This window comes from Sceloporus occidentalis, unplaced genomic scaffold (genome assembly GCF_023333645.1).
Source record: "Sceloporus occidentalis isolate IW3139 unplaced genomic scaffold, rSceOcc1.0.p SCAF_35, whole genome shotgun sequence".
Taxonomy (NCBI): Eukaryota; Metazoa; Chordata; class Lepidosauria; order Squamata; family Phrynosomatidae; genus Sceloporus; species Sceloporus occidentalis.
The window spans coordinates 5150812-5176874 of NW_028317015.1; the positions used below are offsets into that span (position 1 = coordinate 5150812).

The 26063-nt window shown below is 39.0% G+C and overlaps 1 protein-coding gene across 1 annotated transcript in view; it reads right to left on the reverse strand.

The window, feature by feature from the left end:
• Positions 1 to 26063, reverse strand: part of LOC149298009 (serine/threonine-protein kinase SIK2-like) — an 83469-nt gene that overhangs the window by 25966 nt on the left and 31440 nt on the right. The window contains exons 3-4 of the mRNA XM_089487871.1: positions 23669 to 23732; positions 7136 to 7297 (exon numbers count right to left, since the gene is read on the reverse strand). Coding sequence (XP_089343997.1) covers positions 7136 to 7297; positions 23669 to 23732 — 226 coding nt within the window. The remainder of the gene's footprint in view (positions 1 to 7135; positions 7298 to 23668; positions 23733 to 26063) is intronic.

Sequence of the window (26063 nt, forward strand, 5' to 3'; positions counted from 1 at the left end):
GATATGGCTACAATGTTCTCTCTAAAGTGTGTAAACCTGGGATCTCATGCAACATAGGCAATTTTAATGTTTTATCTTGTAGGCCTCCTTCACAGCTAGGAAATCCTTCTTGGCTATGCTCCATACACAGCAATTTGATCCCACTCACATACATACTATTAACTGCAATAAGATCCTCCTCTCCTCTACACTTCAATAAAATAATTCTCTCACACAAGCTATTCTCTTTCTCACACATTCTATTCACTACAATGGGATATCGCTCTCACTCTGCAATGGACTTGAATGAACATCAGATTCTTTGCACAGTATCGCCGTGCCCATGACAGTAGCAAGGTTCTAATACGAGACTAGCCAGGTTAAGCACAGGAGCTGCAGAGACTGACACCAGCTTTGTGAAACACACTTGCGTTGCTACGGACTCATCTGAGCTGCTGACATGTGAATGTCATGTGGTCTGCGAGCGCGCAGGAATGAGACGCTCTCAAAAAGCATGAAGTGAGATCATTACAGCCGGATACTGCTACTGCACGCAAGCCCTGAGCTAATTAATAGCAGAATATATCAGAAATCCATTTAATATCTACCGTATTTTCTTATAGGAATTATATGTGTTTGCATAATAAATAAATAAATATATATATATATATAAATCTATAAATAATATAGATTCTGTTCCGTTTCTAGGGGTTGAATACTGACCCACCATCATTTTACTGACTGCAAATGGTTTTTTCACCCACTATTAGTTTAGATACTTTTGGCAATGATAAAAAAAACAATACTGAATGCATTTTACATTATTATTATTAGTCTTCGGCCACCAAGATTACAGTATTTAATTCACATTCGCATGTAGCAAAAGTTAACAGACATTAGAATTTGCTACTCCAGCTCAAAGAACTAATTAATTTGCCAAAACTTCACAGCTAGTACTTTTTTGTTTTGGAAATATCTAACTTGAAATGGGGTCTTCAGGAACTCAACAAGTTCAAGACAACAAATGCACCCTATCGCAGAAATGTCTTTATCTGGAGCAACGTGTCGTGCTTCACAGCTAACCCGCACAATACTGGTTTCTAAAAAAAGCTGGCCTGCCAATGGCTTCTACACGACGTAGGTGAGCTGTTTACATTATACTGTTGACCCGCCTGCAGTCACAAGATTAGCCATAGTACATGTGGTTAACAGTCTCACATGAATGCAGCTGTAACTGCTCCAAGCCATTACATCAGATGGAGGTCAGCCGAGGAACACGTACAAACCAAGCTATAGAACACATTATGTATTAGCGGCTGTATCCCAGGTTCTTAGAAGGACAAAACTCACAAATAAATCATAAAGCTTAAAAACATACAGGGGGAAAAGTCCATATAACAATGCTATTCATGCTTAAGCCATGTCATTTTCCGTTGTAGGATTTCCATATTTTTGCAATATTCTAAAATCACGTCACTCATGTTTGCCCGAGAAACTACTTAATGCATCTTTCTGCAGGCTTAACATTACTGTTCTTCTAAAGCATGGAAAGGGGCAGCACCAACACACGGCAGGGCACGGGAATGTCAGGGGGCTACAGTTTTCCATCAATCGCATTTTACATGCCGAGATCATATAGCTTCCGACTGTCTGGTTTCACGAGGGACTGTCCTGATTTTGGGGACAGTGGGGAATTACGGGCTGATTTTGAGAGATCCTCCGATCTTCCATGACTGGACCAGTAAGCTGTGACATTGGTTAAAATCTCTTTCTGTACAGCTTCCACATGGCGTCATATTTCAACTAAAATCTGCAAGATGGCGGGTCGTGTCCTACATTAACCATACCCTGTCCCAAAATGGACACATGAAATGGGGTGGTATAATAATGGGCTGAACAGGCTACCATGAACACTTCATGATACACAACAAAAGGACATCAATTTGGAATCATTGCTACTTACAATATATATATATATATATATATATATATATATATATATATATATATATATATATATATTTATTTATTTTTTATAATTTTTTTGTTTTGTTTTTTTGTTATTGTTTTTGTTTTAAGCTTGCGAGCAGGGCACTCTCCACCTAATGTATCGGTTTGTCTTAGTCTGTCAATTCTCGTCTTGTCATACCCCTTGAATATATGTATTGTATTAAGCGCTGTGTAAATTGTTGGCGCTATATAAACAATAATAATAATAAATATATATATATATATATATTTTGTAAGGAGCACTGCATAAATTGTTGGCTCTATATAAATAAAAGCCACTGCTCCGTGCTGTCTATTTATTTGTAAATATGTCTTAATTTTATCCCGCTAAAAAATTCTCACACAACTAACATTCTTGTTTTTTTCCAACCAACTTTATTTATAACATTCCTAATGCCACAATGAATATTTTTTCCGTGACAACTTTATTGATAAAAATGCTCCCATCACAAACGTTTTTTTTTTATTACGAAATGATCCCTGAATCTTATGCGTTTTAGATTTCAGCGCGGTGAAATCCTTTGCGACTGGAAGTTAACTTTGATTTTCAGCTTGTTCCTTGTCTATATCAAATCACTCATGTTTAGAATAAACACCATTTTGATTGGCAAGGTACACAGATGTTTATTGGACATGTCGGGAAATGTGCGTCCAGAAACGTGTCGAAAACCAAGTGAGGTTCATCCGCCAATAAAAGCTGGCAAACGTCTTGGCACGCAGCAAGAAATGCCGGTTATCAATGAAAACCTTTAAATCCATAACAGACACTTTCAGATAAACATTGGCATTGTGATTATTATAAAACACATAATTGTGCTCAGATTTGATGTTTATAAACACTGTTCATACAATAAAAATAAGCATGTTTGTTTCTACTTAAGTTGCGTGTTACAAGACGTTGCCAAGACACAGAGCGTTGCGTACAAAGAAGCACATTGTATTACAGTGTTTTATCCAAGCCATGTTATATCCCGTGCTTTACGTAGGAAGCTTGCGCCTGGCTTATTCACGGTGACCATTAAATCCAAATAACATAGCAGAGATTTCGACTCACGCATGGCCATAAAAAGGGACTGCATAGTAAGGATCCAGTTGTGGCGTAAATGATGCCCAAGTGTTGTTACTTCAGAAATCATGGCTGTTATATGTGGCACTTCAATATAAATGTCTAAAACAAAAAAAGCTCTGATAGAGGCCCAAAAGTTTCCCCAACAGTCCATTGATGATCTAATCTACTTTCATTCTTCTCTATCATCTCTTACAGCATCCCTTGGCATATGACCTATCTTTAAGGCGTCTCTAAATGTGTATATATATATATATATATATATATATATATATATATATATATATATATTATAAATAATTTTGATTGTTGCCAATATTGAGATTTCGGATCCCGATCAGCAACGTAGTTACCATGATGGCTGATATACGCCACCTACCACCGTTAAATACCTTCTAGCCTGGCGCAGTTATGTTTATGAACATGCGATCAGTAGAGACAATCTGTCCTTGGACTAACATTTCTAAGAAAAGAAAAAAAATTCTATTTCTAAAAAACTTTCCCGTAGAAATTTGTAAATTGAGTTGTGTTCATGAACTATGGTCAACCACTATGTACAGTAAAAAGGAGGATTTGGGCAAACTATCGTGATACGGCATAAAACACGCAAGAAAAACACATAAAACAAAAAGGCTCCACCTGCTGCAGAACTTCGAGAACTTGAAATAGTTCCAACAATAGAATTTGGCCACTTGGCCCATTTTTTCTGATGTAAAAGACTCAGACGTTAATCAGTCCTTAATCTTGTCTTAGATTGAGGATAGCTTTATGTCTATCCCATGCATGTTTAAATTCCCCCAGTGTATTAGCCTCTACAACCTCTGATGGGAGGCTGTTCCATTTATCCACCACCCTCTCAGTAAAACTTTGTTACATTACATCTAAGCATCTGACCCTCCGGTTTTAGACCATGAGTCCTTTTTAGTCCTTTGAAATAAACGTTCCTCCTGTACCTTATTAAACCCCCTTAAGTATTAAACGTTTCTATCACATGTCCCCCCTCTCTCCTCTCCTCCAAGCTACACATATGGTGATTGACTGCACTTCTTCCCGTGAGGTTCCGCAGCAGCTGTGGCATCAGCTACACACACAAAAAGCAGAGGATTTCTGTCTTTTCCCAATCTGAGGTACAACGTTTAAAATCTTGTTGAGCAGCAATTTGCCGAGAATGAATAAATCTCAGCATTAGTAAGTAGCGGCCCATAAAGAGATTTGCAGCGGCGACTCTCTTCCACCATTAGGGTTAATCATTAAACGCCTAATTAGCAGCATTCTGTACGGTATCTCCCTTTGAGATTGTGGTAATGCGGAGGTAGAGGGAAGATTTGGGGAGGGAAGACGTCGCTGATAATGGGAAGGTATGAGCGAGATAGGGACAGCTAATTGTCAGAGCTGACCCATTTCTTGCTCTGAATGTTAATGAGCCGTGTTTGACGTCAAAGCCAAGCTAGCTGTCCGTCAGTTAAACGGAGCCAAATATCTGGGGAGCCGCTTAAAGAAAAACATTCACTTTCACCTTGATTCACTTACAACTGGAAGTGCGGCAGCGTAAAGCAGGGCCGAGTATCTCGAAATTCCCCCAATATCATCATTGAAGAATTCTTCTTTACACGCTATATTTTTTTTTTTTTCTTTAAAACACCAGAAAACCCTGCAGTTTGTACCGGGAAGCTTCCATACCAATTTTCTCTATTCAGCTATGTATAAAATTGGTGAAACTGAAATAAAGAACATTCCACTGGTTGCTATGGTGATTGCACCACTTCACGCGGAAACCGAATTGATCTTTTTACATGACCTCTTAGTGCCTTAGGGGCTCACATATATACAAACAGTTATTTCTCAGAGAAAACTGAGAATTTCCAAGGGTTAACTTAAAGCAACGTGCGTAGAATATACATATACGCTGTTACTTTATAAGCTGCTGAGTAATACATTTGCATTATGCGCTTTGCATTGAAGCGAATGTATTGAAGCGTATGACTGTCTCTATCTATCTAGTGTTGCAGCAAACTGGCCGCTATAATGAGACGCCTGTTTGTAAGACTGTCAGTTGCTTAGCGTTTATCTGAGACTCCACGTTATTTTACATCACAGTATACCTGGGATGATAAAGAGAGTTATTGTTGTGAGCGAAAGAGATAAGCGTCGCAGACTCTGACATGGAAATGGATCTGTGCATTCAATAGCCCAAACCGCAGCGGCGTAAGTAATCGGTCACTATGGAACAGAAATACATCACGCTACTTAAAGAGGCAGAAAACATCGCTTATCGGCCAAATTACATTGCGTGCAGTAATAAATATAAATATACTGATTCTGAAATGAAAAAAAATGGCATCTATATAACTTCTACACAATATAATAATCCACATGAAATGGCTGATATATACAGCCCAAAAAAATAAATAAAAATATATACATACATACTACACATGTGTATGGTTAGACGATCACATATCATTATAATGAACAGATATCTCTCCTAAACATAGACGAGACCCAAAATGCTAGTATATAGGGTTACACATTATAGATTTCCTAAATCTCTGTCCTTTGATGGCAAATACACCCTGCCTGGCCTGTTACGCACAAGTGGCAACCTGGAAAAATATTTTGATTTCTTGCAAGCATGGGAAGCGTTAAGAGCAGCACTCTGGTTAGTAAGGCATGTAACCTTTTTAGTCTAAAGGTTGCGCAGGATTGATTTGAAATGGCTTAGAAGTGAGTTTGGAATGTTCTTAGGAGAACAGTTACCTCCCTCTCAAATATGTGTTATGGACATAACTATATAAGCAATACATTCCTAATTAGATAAAGGAAATCTAATATGGGGTTACACGCATCCTCAAAGCAATAATATCCAGCCTATTAAGGGTGGGTGGCCGACGACCAAAAAACACTTGGCTCCTAATAGATTTCAAACTAAAGCTCCTAGTTCATGTATCTGTGTGTCAGGTTTGCCGAGAGAGAAGGATGCTTATGCTATAGTTAATTACAGATTCATTAGAACCTTTACGTGAAAAGCGAAAGCTTTCGGTGTGTGGTTCTAATAAAACTGCATCTACATCAATTGGAATGTTCTCGCTAGCTTGCCATGGCATCTTTGGGTCTAATACAAGGGTGTAAGTGACCTTTGATGTAATTAAGGTCTTGGACAAGAACATCGGCACGCTGGAAATCCAGCATGTGAAAAATAATTACGTGATTCACACGTTGGGTAAAGTTCCACACACCATATATTCTGCTTTTAAAAATACAAGTCAGTGGACTGTTAATTGGAGTTTTGAAATCATATACAGACACCATATGTGATGCAGAGACTAGAATCGTTATACCGGCATCTGAAGATCAAAGGTAAGCAGCTAGTGGGCCTTTAATGTAACTGCTTCCTTAAGTGCTCACATATAAAGTGGCATTATTCCACATGACAAACCTTCTATAAAATAATATTGCAAGAACTACACTCGCTTAACGCTACATCAAAAAGCATGGGATGATCAAGAAAGCAGTTTCAGAATATATATATATATATATATATATATATACACACAAAATATATACATACATACATACACATTGCACCCCTTATGGTACTATGAACTAGACGCGGCTGACTGCCTGGCTATGTATGTGCCAACCCGAACTCTCCCACAGCAAAAGTTAAGTGGTTGCCACCATCAGTGCAGCCCAAAACCTAATGGGTGGAGGAGTCTGAGATGATTCCACTCATACTGCTCTCTTCATGACTCCAAGCTGAGAACTGTGTTAGGCTTGAGCCTATAGCCAGCTTGACCAGCAATATTTTGAAGTGACTACACCTTATCCTAATAACAAATCAAATTAATATGCCATATAAATTGAGGGAAAACAACGAGGTGCACACTAGAAGGCATCTAAATAGCTTCCATTGCGTTGTCTTCTCTTCTGAGGCCTGACAATAAGCAAGCATTGGCTTCCACAAACGGAGTTATTTGTTCCACGTACTTTAGTGCAATCCTAAAAACATGGTTAGCTACCTTGCTGACATTTAAGTCTAACTTTTGATAATACATGTAAATGCATCTGAAAAAAAAATACCTGCTATCTTGATGTTCATATGATTGTCCAGTAGCAGGTTTTCAGCCTTCAAATCTCTATGTACAATATTGCGACTGTGACAGTACTCCACCGCGGAGAGGATCTGCCAAAACTTCCTTCTGGCTTCAGACTCATTGAGGCGACCATGATTAGCCAAGTAATCTATTGAGACAAGGGTAAATAATTACATTATACGTTAGCTGTGGTGCATCAACACATACAAGTGCAATACCAATGCAGAAGACTATGAGAACTGTGCTCTATTACAGCTAGCCACTATTGTTCAAAGCCGATTGTTAGAAGAGTCCTGCTTGGTTGACTACCTTTTATGGACAACCTGTGAAATGTTGCATTTGGTGAACATCATTGTATTGCCCTGAAGTCCAACTAAGGATTTTTTGTACTCCCTGCATGCGTGGGACATCAGCACACCCAGAAACTCTTCGGGTGAACCTCTGCCTCCACTCATCCCCAGGTCAGCTTCTACTCCCGGGACATAAGAGTGGCATTTTTTCAATTTCAACCCCCCCCACCTGTTAAAGCCTGTCTGGGGTAGCAACATCCATATAATGTGGCATCATATGGTTTATATAAAATAACGTAAGTCATTAATGCCTGAGGAAGAGACCTAACAACTTGGTCTCGAAAGCTCGCAATTAAACTCTCAGTTAGCCAATAAATGGTATCATTTTAACTATACTTTTCTCCTATAAAATAATGTAAACAGTTTTGTTTAAATAAACATTTTATTTGAATACATTCATACTAGTTGTATGAAAGTTATCAAACTAGCAATGGCCTACAGGGAACATCTTCTTAAGACTGTGAGCCTTCATTCACAATTGCCAGTTGTAATTAATTCCATATATATATATATATATATATATATATATAGGCTTTTTTTTAAGTAAAGGAGGACCCTGGATCCCAGTACATGTTATTTATACAACTCTGAAAGAAGGTAACAAGGTTAGAATAAATGACTTGTTATATTATAAAACAGTGTTTTGCTTACATCATTCCAGGAAGAGAGCGGCTCTGTGTTCCAGGAAACGTGTATGATGCACAGCCTTATCACACAAGGCATTCTACCCTTAGCATTATTAACCGAAACGGCCAACTCAAAAACTGGGTTGTTTGTTTATGCAGCTATGTTTTGCTCACATGTGCCTTTTGTATCCAAAAGCAACCTAGAAATATTTAAAAACAACAAATTCTTCCATTCCATCAGGAGGTACAGTGTAACACCAACAAGGTTTGTATAATAGTTCTTGAGACCTGTATCTAGTTGGGACATACGAAATATCGAAACTGTTTTATACACGTGACTGGAAAATGCAAAACTTTTTGTTTAGTTGCAGATTTAAAATGTACCGGTACGCGGTACAGCCACACCGGGCTAGGATGTCAAATGGAACGTGAATGTGGAAAAATATTTTTCTCTGAACATAAACCCAGTTCTGTGCTCAGTGATGTAGGTTAGCAATGAGAAAAACCTGACTTTATCTCATTTAAAGTTCCTTTGTCTGCTGACCTGGAGGCGGCCATTATTATCAGTCATGTGATATTTTGGGTGACTCTCCCTGCTCAAACACCACACTGAGCTGATTCTTTATGGCAATGCTAATGAAGTCCTCTTGTTTGTTCAATGAAATCTTTGCCATACGGGCCCTGGTAAGTGGAGTTACTCCATGCTGGCCCACCAGACGTTTGCCCAATTTGCTAGATGGCCGGTCCTGGCCTGGACTATAAGACAGTGAGAATTCAGGTTAAGAATTCTGTAGAATTGGTTGCTATGGTGATGTAGTTGTAAAACAGTGCCGGAGTTTTAAAGGGAATTAACTATCATTGTCAGCAACAAATATTTCACATAATTATTAGAAGTTTTTTGCACACCTGTCCCATTGATCCATTTAGTTTCAGCCTTTTCTTTCAAGATGCAAATATAAAATTCCCAGTGTAAACAGTTTTTGTTTTTGTTGTCTCTGTTTTCAAACAGAAATAATGAACTAACCGAAATGAAAAAAAAGTCTTTATGGTTAGATATTAATTATGCGAGGAGAAGATTAAAGGGCCTCAACCATGAAGAATGCATTTTACGGATCTGTAGGGGAAAAACAACTTTAAAAGAGCTGTTCTCCACTATTTACACACATTTTTAAATTAATGGAAGCTCTTTCAGTGCATGCTTGTGGGGGGGGGGATCTCATAAACCCCCCGGGAATCTTATGCAAGCCAATACAGGAGCTGGCCGCATTAGGGTGACCACATCCGCCATGTTTTCCAGGACGCATTTCATTTTTCCATATTGCTGATCAGCCCAGCTAAAATGCTGCCCTGCAGTATGTGGGATGTATAGGCTTATGGAAGGGAACCAATTAGTCAGATAAACATCCCCCATACTGCAGGGGAGCATTTTAGCTGGGCTGATCAGCAATATGGAAAAATTAAATGCGTCCTGGAAAACATGGCTAATGTGGTCACCATAATGCGCATGTCCAAGCACATCTCCTCTAATGTGGGCAGCTGGGCCACACTCATGTATAAAATGCATTAACGTGTCCCTTTAATTATTATTTTAAAGGTGCTATTCCATCTAATCCACTGAATATACTTTGCTACGAAACGTTGCAATAAAAAAATAACTCATAATAATGATTCTTAATTTATTGAAACATTGTGTTATTTTATTCTTTCCGCTGAAGGTTTAATCGCATATAAACAGAAAACTTTTCAGATTTTAAGGGCAAAGAAGCTTGGTTTTACATCACAACCTCACAGTGTTCTAATACGCCTTGTGGAAAAAAAATGGCTGCAATGAGCACTGGTTTGGGGCTTGTCTTGATGCTATAAATGTACTGCAGCTAACACGTGAAGCACATGCACTGAGATAGATAAGATCTTACAGACACATCAGCCCATGTAGAAGCACATGTACTAAACCCATTCTTCCATCTCAGTCTACGTCTGGGTTTCTCATCCTTGTCCGCGTGTACATCAGGTTAAAAGGATCTTCTAGTCTGAGCACAGGTGACACAGTCTGCCCGACTGAGAATGGATTATCCTACTTGTTCTTAGGGATATAGGCCATGAAGTCCCCAACGCATTTTAGAACGTAAAGGACAATAGATTTGTTTCCCCGCCTACCTCCTAGGCAAGATATAGAGACATCAGATTTAAACCACTTTCCACCCCTGATCACTGTATTTGGTTTATAATTCTGGCAAGAAGACTGTCTAGGTTGGGATCATCATCTACTGACCTTTATAAAAGTTTCCTTCCACCTACACGCTTAGTGAGAAGGCGAAAGGTGCATCAGACTTTCAAACTTTCCATGAATAGCTAAATTATTTTATCATCGTTACCTACGGCTGGTGTTTTTGAGATTTATTTTAAATGGAAGCACCTATTACCCCTCAGAAGGCTCATATACTGTATGTGGCAAAAGGTGGCCAGACTGGTATAACTATTAATTTCCAAATGATCACTCGGGTTGAGCCTGCATAGCGATATTCTAAAAATGATCGAAATGCTTGACTCTCCTTCAAAAAAACCTTAGTTAGTAAATATGATCTACCCATTCATATGTCAAAAATAGCCATACATTATACGTGGGTTTGAAAGAGAGAATTTCACCATGAAGTCCGGATGAAAGGAACTGTGTGTGCGATAGTTTTTTATGGCTAATTGGGACTTGAGATTTCACAGTAGACGCAGCTTTCAACAGCGTCACTAATTACAATCATTTTCAAATAGAGAGTCCTATTGGAGTCTACTGACCTTCAAACCTCCTCTGAGCTATTCCTAATGAGCTAGATGAGTGATCCAGGGAAAAGCGTCCGTATTGGAATAATCTCGCTTAAATGTCCCTGTATGTTCTGAAGCCATTACTCAGACCCCGGGGTATATGCACCTGCACTCCGCCAGCTAAAAGGCAGCAGACACAACAAGCGGATTCAAATCCCATTAACCATTGCTGTGCCAGCCAATGCAATGCTTTTTCCCCCGTTTATATTTCTTAAATACGAATAATCGCACGTTAAATGTGTTTTTAAATTGCACTTTTGTTTGTGCATTAGAATAAATGTACTTTCCAATATAAACAACAGTTTCCATGACAACACCCATGCAAGATTAATCAAAAAATAATAATAATAATATATATTAGGAGACTGTCTATGGCAAGTCTGGGCAAATGCAGCCCAGCCGGATTTTAAAATAGTATCTTTGTTAATTATAGGTACTGCCAGACTACATTTGTCAGGGACCGGCACGCTGTTTTAAATACCAAATTGCTCAACCTTAAAAAAATATAGTTTATTTTTTTTTATATAAAATAGGCAAATATAGGTTGGCTGGACACCTCTTTCTGGGACATTCACTAAACTATAAGGGGCAGAGGAGTTTTGGTAAATTTAAACATTTCATTGTAATGACTTGACTGTGTATTACCGTATTATTATTTATTGAGTTATGCATGCCGAGCTAATTCATCCCTTCTTGCTATATAAATGTGGCTGAGATTGGTCTTCTTGATACGCCAATACTTCTGACTTGTGGCTGCCTTTCTTTGGTTTGGTTGTTCACGTTTCACTTCGAGACACCCTTTTCAGCCAAAGCCATGATGGCAAGTGCCTACAAGACTATTACTCCAAAAACAGTTCCTAAAGAACCGGTGACCATGAGAGGTCAAAGGGAAACACATCGGCTCAAATGGATTTCTATAAAGCTCTAAGACGAAGCATGCGCTGTGGCTGGCCTCTCCGCCAGGCAAAGGGTTCGAACGTGACTTTGCTCAGCTAGGACAGGTCTCAAGTTACACTTCACTGGGGAGGTGATAAATGATGGCTTGTTAGCAGTCCTATGAACAGAATATTTACAAAGTGCTGGGATGACGCAGTTAGGCTCTTGGCATCTGCCTGCGATACTTACTCTTCGTCCGGCAGGGGAATTTAGCAATAGAGGGGGGGGGGGTTGGAGGACCTTTTAAGTCACACCAGAGATTACAATTTAGAGTTGAATAAGAAAAAAACTAACACTGACCTTATATAGTAGAAACATCTGACCTAAGTTGTAAATTACTAGGTTTAACCGGCGATGCCTCTGCGGCTTTTAGGGACCATAAGCAAGTAACTGAAGACATTAATACACTAGAAAAAAAATGATATTGTACAAAACGAGCAATATATATATACACATTTTTAACACTAGACAACAAAGGGTGCTTGTGATCTGGGTAAACATCTTTACGCATGAGAAAGTTACTGCCCTTTCTAGTAAACTAAACCCAGTGAAAGGGATTAGTAGAGTCAGGTGTTTGAAGACTTTGGTGAGCAATCAGGACCAATTTGGACAAGTCTAATGTCTAAAACAAGCCCTGTCTAATATAAATTTTAGGCTGGAACTTGCTATCAGTTGAAGTTGTCGGCACACAAGGTTCTAAAGCCACACCAGACCACTTTCAAAAGACATTGCTGAACACTGCTGGAAAACAGTTGTTGATACATATGATATAAGTCTGGATAGGGTTACAGGGCCAATTTTAAGGCTTTGGGGCTCCACTGAACCCCTGTCAGAGCCGTATTGATCAAATAGAGAAGGGTTGAGCCAGTAAACACTCTGTTCTGTCATAGCAAGCTGTAAAATAAACCAGGAAAGCACACAGTACTATAGAACAACATGTAGGGATCATCAATCCCCTCTCACCTTGACTAAGGTCAGTGTTCAAAGGCATTGGGCAAACATGGGCTTCATGGCAGACTAACAAGGTGATTACCACGTCTCTCTAAGAAGATTGTTAATACTCGTCTATAGCACCTGGATGCTCAAGAGTTCTGGAACAACACGAGTCAAAAGTGAAAAGCCAATACTGCAGTTCACATTAAGAACACTGTAACATATACAAAAATGTTCTTGTTTTCGACATTGTCTATGAACATCATACCAATGGTCAAGCATGGTGGTGCTGGTGGTGTCAGGCCTTGGGGATGCTACATTCGTAAGTGGATAACTTGCCATTGTTAAAGGAATCATGAAATCTGCTCTGTAGCCCAGACCTAAACCAAAGCATTTGATTGCAGTTATTGGTGCTAAAGGTCCTGTATCCAGGTTTTATGTACAAAAATTCAAAAGCATCAAAGTTTCAGCATAATACGTATGTCTTCACTCAAGTTTTAGCTATTAGGGTTTGTTTTAAGATCTAATTAACTTGCCAAAAATATGCAAAATAGGCACTCACAGGGATTGTTTTTGTCAAGTCTCAACCCGACTTTTTGATAAATAATAGATATTTTTTATTCATAAGACATTGTACAGCTCTGTTCCAAATATACGATACAGCCCCAACTTTGCATACCCATGGCAATTACACAACTGCATGCTGTATGTGCCTATTGTATGTCCAATCAGTAATTTTGATTTTTCTGGAAAGATTCCAACGCCCAGAGCCATTCTCAATGTACCGGAAAACATCTAGTTGGATAACCTCATCATCCTCAGTATTATATAAAACAAACAGAAAGCACAAACGCTGGACTATTGAGAGAAGATCAGGTCCCAGCCCTTTGTCACGGAGATTATCGACTCAAAACAAAAACAGAAAACTCTTTAGCATTCCATGCACAACTTTAGCTCGGAAAGAGCGTCCTTAAAGAAACACAGGTCCTTTATTCACATGTCCGGGTTCAAGCATTCTCATGTGGCTGTGTCACTGCGAAGTGTCTGACTGTAAACATTTTGAAAACGCGGCACTAAAAAGCAAGTTTACAAAAGCATCTTCTATTCTGATGTCAAGAGACACTGGGCGAGACTCAAACTGTCTTGACGGCTACACATATCCAAAGGAAACACTTTCATTTGTAAAGATAATTATACTTATTTTAGTTTAGTTTTTTATCTAAGTGAACAATGTGGGAAAAGCTCAACGTTATCTATTTCTCAGTCTGGCGAGTTTACCCAAAGTTAAATCGCAATAATTGCCTACAAGTATCCAACCCAGGGGGGGGATCACAACATTGTTAGAATCGCTAGGCAATGACGAATTTACAGTTATACATTCTTTTTACATTTTCCTGTCAATGTAAAAAAAAAACCAAAAAAAAAAACCACTTTGTTGAAAATATAATTAACTCATTCATGAAGGTTGTTATAATGCTGAATGTATTTTTTTTTAACTATTTAAAAAGGGGGTAAGTAACATATTGAACATAGTTAAGTTTCTTTTGCAAAGTTTTGCTTAAATAACGTTCAGATGATTGTAAAGGAGGTAAAAGGGGAGAAACAGCGCTGCGGTGGGAGAGTAGCTGCAAAAGGGGTACCTCTACCAACGAAAGGATTAGAGACGGCAGCACTACTCCAGACCCTGTGATCGAAGGCTGACCCATAGATAATGGATGGGGAGAAAAACATGAAATATATATATATTTTATATACATAGCAGCAACGTGTATATTGTGTTTCTTTATCTTTAGTGTTTAGGTATAACTAAATCATGTGTCAATATACGAACTCTACCTGAAAATATATAGCCGCCCCTCTAGACCATGTAAATAGCATTTCATTCACTGTTATTTTTCAAACTGTTTGTAGCCAAAACTGAGATCCCCACACCTCTTTAACCTAAAATTCCCAGAAAAATGACGGGATTTTTCCACTTATCCACCATACTCTATCAACAGGCTGAACTCTATGGCAAAAGACTCCCACGAAATCCGTAACTCCCTTAGCTTCGCTATTCTCAAAAATGTAGCAGGAAATTGCAAAATGTCAAATGATTCCCTTTCAACTTGTTACAGGAAGCCCTGAACAAAACCGAAGTATATCGGGCGTCAGAAAGAACATCGCCAACGAATAATTCCGAGAGCTTATCCCTGGATGATCCAGTGGAGTCATATCTGCTTGCCAAGATGAAGAATGATAAGATATAAAGAAATATCCCGTTAAATATCAGTGTGACCGCGTCTTAATATAATACCCCGATGCCACTGCTTGTCACTGGATCGACGTCTCCTATCCTCCACATGTGCCCTTCATCCCAGGGGCATAATGATAAGATGGAACTATATAAATCAATAAAGAATAATAATAATGATGATGATAATAATAATACTAATAATATGACCTCTGCTCCTAGTAGCAGAGTTGGAAGAGCGTTAGAGAGCGCCATGTTATTCTGCACTCATAAATTCCAGGCTGAGAGCTCCGCTAGTCCTGCAGAATAGGGGGGTCCAGGGGTGCCGAGTTCTGGGTCCGCAAGAACGTAAGATGTGAACGCAGCTGCATGCTATGCATTACCTGCAGTTACACGCCACTTCACATGCATGAGACACGGATGAGCAAACATACACTGTCCATGCTTGTGTCCTCAAGACCTGTACACTTAACGGCACGTAATGACACACGTGCAACTTTCCATCTTATGTCAAAGAATGCCCTTCTTCAATTGTTTTATGCATGTACTGTGCTCGGTTCCAACATTGCGCACACGCAGCTGCCCCCTGTCCCAAGGACTACAGCAAAAGACATAAGCCTTCATCAGAACTGTACTGGCAAATTCAGGACTACTGGCAACTTCGCTCTGTTCTAATGTATTATATTGATTTGATTGTTTTGATCTGTTAGTACTGTTACTGGGGATTATCAAACACACTATACAATAAGTAGGATTTGGGATGATGACAGGCTGATCCGAGGTTGAATTATATTCATATTGGGGTTTGGTTTTTTTTTATATGTTTTGTTCTCAGTACAAATAACGTACGCTGATCATTAAATCGCTGTTCTAAACTGGAATCTGTTACTGGTTTATTTCCGGGAATGCAAGGAATACAATTACAGCGAGCCGTGAAGAGCAGCTTCCTGTCCCAGAGCAGTCACACTTTCCTGATTTGGATTTGGCTGCCATGTGCAATAATGTGGAGAATATAAAAGTAGGTGTTTATTAGACAAAATATTCCAAGGAAAAGTAAAAAAAAAAAAAAAAAGTTAAAAAAATACCAGTATGGCAAAATAGACAAATTAATACCTCTGCTTATTTTGCGAAAGACTCTTAAAGAGACTATACCAATATCCATATTCTCTGGTCCCGAAAGAAAAATAATTGCATAGAACTATTTCGGCGCTGAGAACCGCTGAGTAGCTTACAGAGCCCTTCAACTCCCATTGTCAGCAGTCACCAGTCAGATATGGTGGAGAAAATAGATCGCAAGCTCGTTTGAGCTCCCCCTCACCTTATGTTATATACTACTTGTTATGTCATGTTTACTCATTGTACAGCGCTACGGAATATGATGGCACTATATATAGTGCTAACTGTCCAGCAAGGCTATATGTAAAAGGGCACAGAATGTGTAGAGGACTCCGCTCATTAGAATTAACAAAAGAATGCAGAACAAACAAGGTAAAATACCTACAACCTATGGGAACCTCACATTAATCATTAGAACTAAATAACATGTTTTTTTTTCAAAAAAAACGTGTAGCTGTTTTTAAGAGATGTCCGCAGTATGGCCTGGTATAATGAGGCGCACAAAAGTCATCCATCTCATGTCTTCCAATCTCATCTTCTGCATTAGTTATAAAACCAGTTACACGTTTTTTGTTCAGAAGTGGATCGTTTCAATTCAGTCGAACTTGTGAATTCTTACGAATGCTTTGTCTAATAATATAATGCTCGTTGTGTGTGAGCTGATATAATAATATTTTATTTTGTCCTCTTGTGAGAACTTAAAACAAAGTTGACTTCTCTGGACCAACCAGGGACAACAGATGTCCTTTGTTGATATCCATACTGGCACAAATCAATATGTTAAGGTACCTTGGAACCTGTCATAAACTGAATACACATCCAGTGTGCAGGAAAGGTGAGTGGGCGCAGGAAAGGTGAGTGGGCGCAGGAGGTTCCTCAAAGGTCCTGGACACCTGACTTTTTTCTTGGCCACCATTCTCATACTCTACATTATGAAGTGAGTACATTTTATAATGGCTTGTGCTTCACTCATCTTGCGCTTGTTACGGGCCCACATTAGCGATGACATCAGCCCAGCTGCATAGTTTAATGCCAAGAACACAGAGTCATTGGACTTGTTCACTATGATGCCGATTCCATTAATGTGGTTGGGTAACAGGGCATGTTTCGGCACGACATTCAGGTTTGCCGAGATCAGACAACGTTTAAGTTTTCTATTTTTCTGACTAATACCGACAAATAGCTAATCATCTGATCACAGCATGATTTTCAAGTGGAACACACAAGCCATCATTATTTTTAAACCCAGATGTGGTTGTTTATAACAGCATAGGTCTTCAACGGCTAAAGAAACGCCCTATTATATAAATGTTTCGTTTTTCCTTTTTTTTTTTTTTTTATAGAAATGTTCTTTAAAAGGGACATATGATACCCACATGCACCCCCCATCTATCTGCCATGCAGGATAAGTGTCCAGCCAAATTGCCAATCTATGGAGGAGGCAGTGCACTTCAGCTCTGCTGCTTCTACTGGAAGTATTTTTTTTTCTTATAGTATACATATATTGTTCAAGAAGCTACCTGGGACACTGTCTCTTTAATGATATTTACATCATTCCCCAGGAGTTTTGTTAGCTGCCGATCTCTATAATATCACTACAGCCCACAGAAAGTGGAATTATATGACCGCATAACTCCGCAGAGGCCCCTGTTCTTCATTTCCAACAGTACAAATACTTCAATGGCAGTGAGTGCTTTGTTCAGAAATAAGAACAATTATACATAATAATCATTGTTAAAGGTTTGTCAAAAATGAGGTGCAGTTGGGTCCCAAGGATCATTTTCTGTTTCTTTTTTTAAATATAAAGATTTATCGCATTCGCATTGGGGGGGGGGGGGCTGTTCATTGACAAGTAAAGCAGGCTCCATTCCTACCACATCAGGCCATTTCTTTAACACACCAGGGTATTAGTCGTGCCAATGTGTGTGCGTCACCTCTGAGAAGAACGCTGAAAATTTCCAAGAACAATTCACTTTGATTGGCTAAAGAATTGCATGTCAAATGTTGTTTATTAGAAGGCCTGGCAGCCAAAATTCCCACAGCATGCATTCTGGAAAGAAAGGCACGGCTTGCATTCAACTGCACACATTCAGGGAATCTAACTCTCCACACATTGCAAAGTCATCAAAACGAAAATGCCATTTTTTGGGTGAGCAACGGAAGAGCAACCTGTGTTAAAATTCTTCAACACAATTCTGCTAAGGCTATTTGTCGATCATATTCCAACACATAACACTGGTTTGGACAAGTTGCTACTACATGACTACAAGGGCCTGCTGATGATCATAAGAGGTTAAGCATCTCCTGGCACTTGAGATGCTATAAATGGAGGCTTTCACGATGCTCAACTATTCCCTTTATCCCACCCTTAGAATTTCAGTTTGTTCCTTCCAGGAATCAAAAAGGAACATTGATATAGACTTATTGGTCCAAGAATGGTGGAGTCTGTAGTTGATGGAGATACATTTTACTGGAACAACATGGATAAAGATGTAGAGTCACATAAGATTCAGAACCTCAGTGTCATAAAACATTTTTCGAATTTTTATTATTATTATTATTATCCTTTATTTATATAGCGCCAACAGTTTACGCAGCGCTTAATACAATACATAAATTCAAGGGATATGACAAGACAAGAATTGACAGACTAAGACAAACCGATACATTTGGTGGAGAGAGCTCTCAGAAGCTCTTGTGACTACATTTTTTTCTCCATCAGCCGAATAAAAGGCATGGCCTTTGACTAAAGACTCCATCTATGAAAAAAAACCAAAAAACATATTGCCGGTTGAAGTAGGAGAAGACCACGTCTGATGTAACTGGCAGGAACAACTCCACAACAGGAGGAAATCTTTATTTAAGAATTCTGCGACAGCTGTTGATCTACTGCACACGTGGGAAAGGTGGTGATATCATGATTAATCTGCTTTTTGTCAGCCTGAAAGAACATTGGAAACAGACAAATATGTACATGGTCCATAGCCAGAGAAATTATCAAGTTAACTCTTTATGGCCTCCTGGTCTTAATGGAGTCATCTTATTCTACCATATCTGGCACATACCAGCTTGGCTGTTATTAAGGTGTACTTTGAAGTGGTTAAAGTTGTGGCTCCCAGGACCACAATTATGTCAGGTTGCCCCTGTAGCTAATATAAAAAAAAAAATCATTCTTATACATACACTGCAAGCCTATGTTTGCATACCAGGCCAAGAGGGGACATTAAGACCTGTGGCGTTTGGCAGTAGCGTTAAGCAGACAGACATTCCAGATCTTATTCTGCAATTGATTCAGAGCACTATCCAATACCAAGCAAAAAAATAACTGGGTCGAATCTAATATCTGTATGATGAAGAATTAACCAACCAACATATTTTTTTTTCTTTTAAGTAATTTTATTGCTTGTGGGATTTTTGCGCTAGGGGTGAAATCAAGAATGATTACGATGAAGAAGAAATAATTTTTGATGCTTTAAGGGGAAAAATGTAAATAATTTTTTTCCCCCCCTTGGTGTAGCCTTGGTAGAAGGAGTGAGAGGAAAGTAAGATGCTTCGGCTAAAAATGTATTAATTAAGCAGGTTTTGCCATCCATGCCGCAAGGTCCCTTATGTTTAAACTAAGAATCTTTAAAACAGTGAAATGATAAACAGTCAATGAAAATGGAAAGTGTTGACCATATCACAGACCTCTATTGATTTTAGAGCTCCTGGGGAGGTCAGAGTATAAACCCCAACCAGCCAACTTTTCAGTGAAACAGTGGGGCTCCTACACATGACACTGCCTAAAAAATCATGGCACACTCGGGAGGTATAAATGTAATAATATTATAATGTTAGATCCACTTGCAAAAAAAAATGGTACAAAAAAAAAAAAAAAAAAAGGAGAAAAAAAGTACAGAATGTTTAAGGTCAACTGCAAAAGTAAATCCTTGTTTCCAAGCTCAGAAGAACAGGAAGCAAATGTTAAAACAATTAAGGGGGAATGAATTAGTCAGGTAGAGAGTGACGTTATTTGAACATCCTGGATATCACGCAAGATGTAAAATCACTGTGGAAAACAAACAGAAATCCTCTCTGGAGTCTCCTGGACATAGAAATGTCCCCTTTTCATTATTTTTATGAGATTCCGTTGGAAATTACCACAAAAAAATACAGATGCTACTTTGTGTGATTAATAGAGACCTGGCAAATTCTGTGCCGATTTTTAAATAATATTAATGATGATGACTGTTGTACTATCCCAGCAGTGACGCAAGCGCATAATCCTGCCATATCCGTGAAGACTCTGCTAGTCTTAACAGTTAAACATTGGACACACAGGGCCAGATTCACTAAACCATGACACAGGAGTTTGAGTGTTGATTGTGGGGATGCTCATCTAATACCTGCTCACCAAGCAACTCCTGGCAGGAGCACAATTCCCGAACGAGCAAGACTTTCACACGAGTTGCCCAACTCTCAGAAGCACTCAATACAAATCAATGGGACTCACCAATCCTTGGTGTACTGATTGACCCTAGTAGGTTTCCACTGCCTAAATGGTGCTAATAAAAACCCAAAGATAAAATTTCATCTCAAGCCTTCTTTGAACCAAGAAATGCATTACGCAGATCTTTGACTCTCCCCGTGAAGGTCTTGCATCTATATATCAAAATCCAATACCAAATTACACTTCAAAGTTTTACAAACCCCAGACCTCTACTTCTGGTGTCATGTCTAGCGTACAATTAGATGCTGTCAACCAATACATCAGTTTTATTATTGCTATATTACTGTGCCAACTATGTTTTTTTCCAACCCCTGTCCATACATTTTCTCATCTCTAATTTCTTTCCTTACTGATCCATCGCTATCATTAAGCGGTATGCGTGAAGCCATTTGTGTGATGAACATAGACACCCAAGTGCAGGGCTGCACCTTTAAACCTTCCACTATTACACAAGCGACGGCACTTCAAACATTCTATAATTGCCATACGTAAATGCAATCTGCCAGATGATGGAGAAATTCAGAGCATGCACAGATTGAAGGCAGATCTTGTGCTGGGAACTCAGCCATATACAGGATATAGATGTGCATCAACTGTGATGAAAGATATTCGTCTGTTAAACATAGCCCGGCACATCTTCACATCATCAAAACTTGGAACATCTCATAGCTTTTGGGAATTTAAAACAGTCTTAGATGTTAGTTCACATCAGGGCAACCTGTAGCTTTCCAGCTGTGGTTAGCCCTGTAGGCCACTCATCCCTAACACTCCAGAGGAACAGGGATGCTGGGAATTTTAGTCCATCTGGAAGGTCACATTCATCTGTTCTATTTGTTATTGTTTTTCTCTGATGATTTCATAAAGAAACTAAATATTAAACATTGATATCAAAACTGTGCACATTTACCCTGACTCAAGGTATTATTCTCCAATGTGTTGTTATTAGTTCTCCGTATTTAAAAACGTTGCAGGCTTTTTATGTGTTTTGTTCATTTTAAGGGATATTACTAAAACTGTTATCACTTAACAAAATCAGCATATTCTAAAAAGCTAATTTCACTGCGGTTCTACCCATGCCTGAAGTATCCCAGACTTGCTTGGTGGTTCCTACACCTTACTTCCAAATTATGAAATGTATATTTAGATATCCTAGAGAGACAGAGGAAACAATCTCAGTAACTTTGATCTCTGGTTATCAATGTACAAGTTATATATAGGTTAACAGATGCCCCGCATTAGAAAACTGTGGGGGCTTCAGATTACCCAGTAGGAGGTCAGTAAGTAAATACCCATCACATATCTTTTACACGCTCTGCATTATACAATGTGTGAAATGATAAACATGTTTAAGAGGACAACAGCGGTCATATAACTGAAGCATCATATTATAGAAACTGATACAGGGGTGTGAACACGTGGATGTGTCGGTTAAATGTTTCAGGGGTAATAGCAACAAGGCCACTACATTCGTATGTAACTAATTTATGATAAATGGATATATCCCCAAATGTTCCTCTTTAGGACCCCCCTCTCCAACCCAGAATGCTGGGTATGAGTGTATCATAGTGTTCTACATTCCTATTTGTTACAAAAATGAGCAAACAAAAAATATTCTAATTCTTCTAAATGTTTAAATCAGTTACAAAAATGTTTCTTTATAGGCCTCAAGGTCATTTAAAAAGTCTTCCTTCCTGGCTATGCCTCCAACCACATGCCTGAAACAATGGTGTCCCTCATTGACTGTTCAGATTGTTGGCTGCAAAGTGATATGCATTTGCCCGCTCTCATTATGTAGACATACTTTAGTTATACCTGGGAACATCCTAGGACAGGATACCCAGCGCTCTCCCTCTTCTCAGGGAGTGGCTTAATCTGTGGAGGTGGGGATAGCCATGCATGGGGCTGGGCTAGCTGCACTTAGGGGCTGGGCTAGCTGCACTTAGGGGCTGGGCTAGCTGCACTTAGGGGCTGGGCTAGCTGCACTTAGGGGCTGGGCTAGCTGCACTTAGGGGCTGGGCTAGCTGCACTTAGGGGCTGGGCGTAGGGAGAGAGTAGGTATGCCTTTCCCCTGCCCAGATAAAAAGAGGCACATAACAGAGATCCGAGGAAGCAACACTTCACTCGGAGACTCTGGGTGAAACCTGGCATTCCCATGTATGCCTATAATCGGCAATTTATTTACCGTTCACTCCAAGCTACCCCCACCTCAGCCGGCGTCTGTACTCCATTAAAGGGCATACTGTGCCTTTAAGACACACAGCACCAGGATATGATATCATATCCCAGCGCACAGATATCTCCTGTAACCAGCCTATTGAACAGAACATCGGGCTGCCTGTTGTCCAAGTGTGCGATCTGCCCCCTGCTGCCAAACTTCTTGGAAGGGAGAGCAGCTAGGATCCTCAAGGGTACAGAGAATATTAATTATTGCCAAGTTCCCGTTTTTGTAGTGCATGGGAGAAGGGAGATACTGACCACAGATCCGTATGACAGTATAATGTGGGTGCCAGGGAATGGCAGCAGGTCCACAGAAGAACCGAATCACTCTACTCACCTTCACTGGCTCCCAGATCTCTCTGTACCCATAGAGGGGTGGTAGAGAACCGTATCAGTGGTGGGGCATGAAATACTTTGTAACCCGTGACAAACCATGCAAACTATCCATCAATATACAAATGTTATGCATTTTCTGAGAAAAGTCTCTCCTTGAATAAGTTATAGATATACCAGAGATAACATTCCAACAATGAGATGAATTTCTGCATACGCCATTATTATACAAAGTCCCTGCAAACCCTATACGTAAATTCATTATAGGGCCTTAGGTGGCTTTTAGCTATTTTCCTTATATATTTAATAAGATTGGAAGAACGTTATCCGTCACTAACTAGCAGCAAATACACATCCAGGCATTTCCGTTGTTATTGTGGTTTTTGCAGCTCAGCTCTCACGGTTTAAGATCATTTGCAAACTCGAAAAAACATATCCTTCAGACAATTTTAATAATAGATGTACTTACCAAAAATCTCTCCATTTTTGGCATATTCTGTGACAAGATAAAGCATGTTTTTGGTTTCCATAACCTAAAAAAAATAATGATATGATATATCTTAAATTCTATATTAAATTCTATGTTAACATGCACATGGACAAAATAAGGTGATTATACACTATTAATAATCCAAGAAAAACAGACTTAAAAACATTCGCTGTGAATTCTTGTGCAATTTTAGCACTTTACAAATATTTGTTTTCTTCAAAATTGGGGTCAAAATTATGAGTATTTTACTATTATACTAGTTTTATGGTACTATTTTTTTTTTTTATTTAGAATCTAAAAGTCTTCAAGCAAAAGGGTCCCAAAATAAAAGAAAACTACCATATATAACATCAAAAGTAAGCAGAATGTTTTAATCTGATGACATCACCACTTGTTGGGAAATCTTCCTAAAACAGCTAGAATGTTAGATGGCGCAAGGAAGAGGGTCATTTATCAAACTCCAAATAAAAGTTATTCACTTGTATAACATTTAAGGAGCCATGGCTCCCTGGTTACTGGAATTTAACAAATCCTGATAAGACTGATATTCCTGCAATCAGACCCATAGATGTTTTGCCAGCAGCACCCGCTGTTGACCGATTAAGCCACTCGTTCTGAATGACCCCCTACGAACAGCCGTACTCCTCCTTATGTTGTGGAGAACGGATAAGGCACGTTGCACAGTAGAGTAAGAACACATACCTCCTCAATCACTTTTTGCATGTTTAAACACGATATGCTTATTTAAAGTCTGTGGTTGATCGGCCTCATATGTTATCGAGTGTTGACTCATTCTTTCAAGGAGTCTTAGAAGTCCTATCCTTACGTAACCTTAGTTCTCCAGCTTTTTTACCCAGCTGACAATGATAAAATTAGCATCCTAATTATTCTTTGCCCATTCTTTTTTGGATATATTACCAACAGAAGTAGTTGGTCCCAAAAATGTAAATACGAAAACCTGATACTCGGCCGAGCGCTTGGTTATTCCAAAGCTCTTTTAAGGGTGACAACATGGGCCATTTTTTCCTTGACTCACATACATGTTGCTCACTAGTCTTCCCTGTTCATGAAACGCACATAAAAGGAATTCATTTGTTATACATCAAACATGCTGCGGGGCAGCACTTTGCACGTGCAGGTCCCCAACATAGGAAACGTATATATGTCCTGGTAAAAATGGGGTCACCCTAGCTCTGGCCCGAAGAGACAACATACCAACCAATGGAACATTCCTGCTGACTGGACCAGATTTGCAGTTGCTATGGTGATATGACCACTTTTCAAACTTTCCATTAAACTTGCTTTTTATAAAAGGCTCTCGATGTGTTTTGAGGTTAATTCACCTCTGATATGATGTTTATTAATGTAAAACTCGCCAGCCTGGGGTCAACGGGAAAAGCAATAGCAACACGGGATACATAAGTAATTATAGGGAGAGCAAATTATGTTTTTTTCAACTATATTACAATGTAAAAAAATACCTTTGTCCGTCGTGTACAAAAGCGCACAAAACATGTTAAACTGTGGATGCAAATAGTAAACCTGTAAAAAGTGGCGCTTCCCCATATAAATATTTAACCTCTACATCCAAAGTAATATATATGGAAAACGTATACATATTATGTATCCATAATAGGGCGCAACTTTACGCATCACACTAATTGCTAAATCCCCCAAATTTCTACCATTCCTTACATATACAGGGCTTTGCCCCCCAGTTAAAGGTCTAGGGTTGTCACACTAATTTAAATAGAATATTCTAGATGAGTGATGATGCCCCATTAATCCAGTGAAGCAAGGTGGGGAAATATTTTTTCACAGAGCAAATATATTCATGTTTAACATAAAGGGTTAGACAAACTACTGAAAGGTACACGAGAAAAATGTATTAATATCATTGGTACATACACCCCACGGCATGTGACAAATACACGTCACAGAGTGTCCGACGGGAGCAAAAAGCACTGTTTGTCGATGGCTATTGGAGGAAGGCAAAAAGGCCTTTCACTTAAAGGTGCAGTTCGATTATTTGCACGCTCTAGTATGTTAAACAAATAAACCTATTTTTTTTTACTCCTTATATTTCACTAAAAAACAATGGAGATTTTTTAAAGAAACTTTTTCCTTTGTCAACAACCTATCAGTGGCTGCATTTTGAATCACATGACAGTTAAGTGTTCCCAGCAAAAAGGAAGATTTTCCATAACTGCTTTTTACTTATTTTAGTACCAGAAATGGTGTTTGTTTAAGCATTCTAATTTAGTTTAGTGGAGTAGTCAAAACAGCGATTTTAAAGGGGAAATGTTGCAGAAAAAGTATACAGCAGGGCTGCCTTAATTTCTATGCTGCTCTGTAAAATGCCATTTTGACCGTT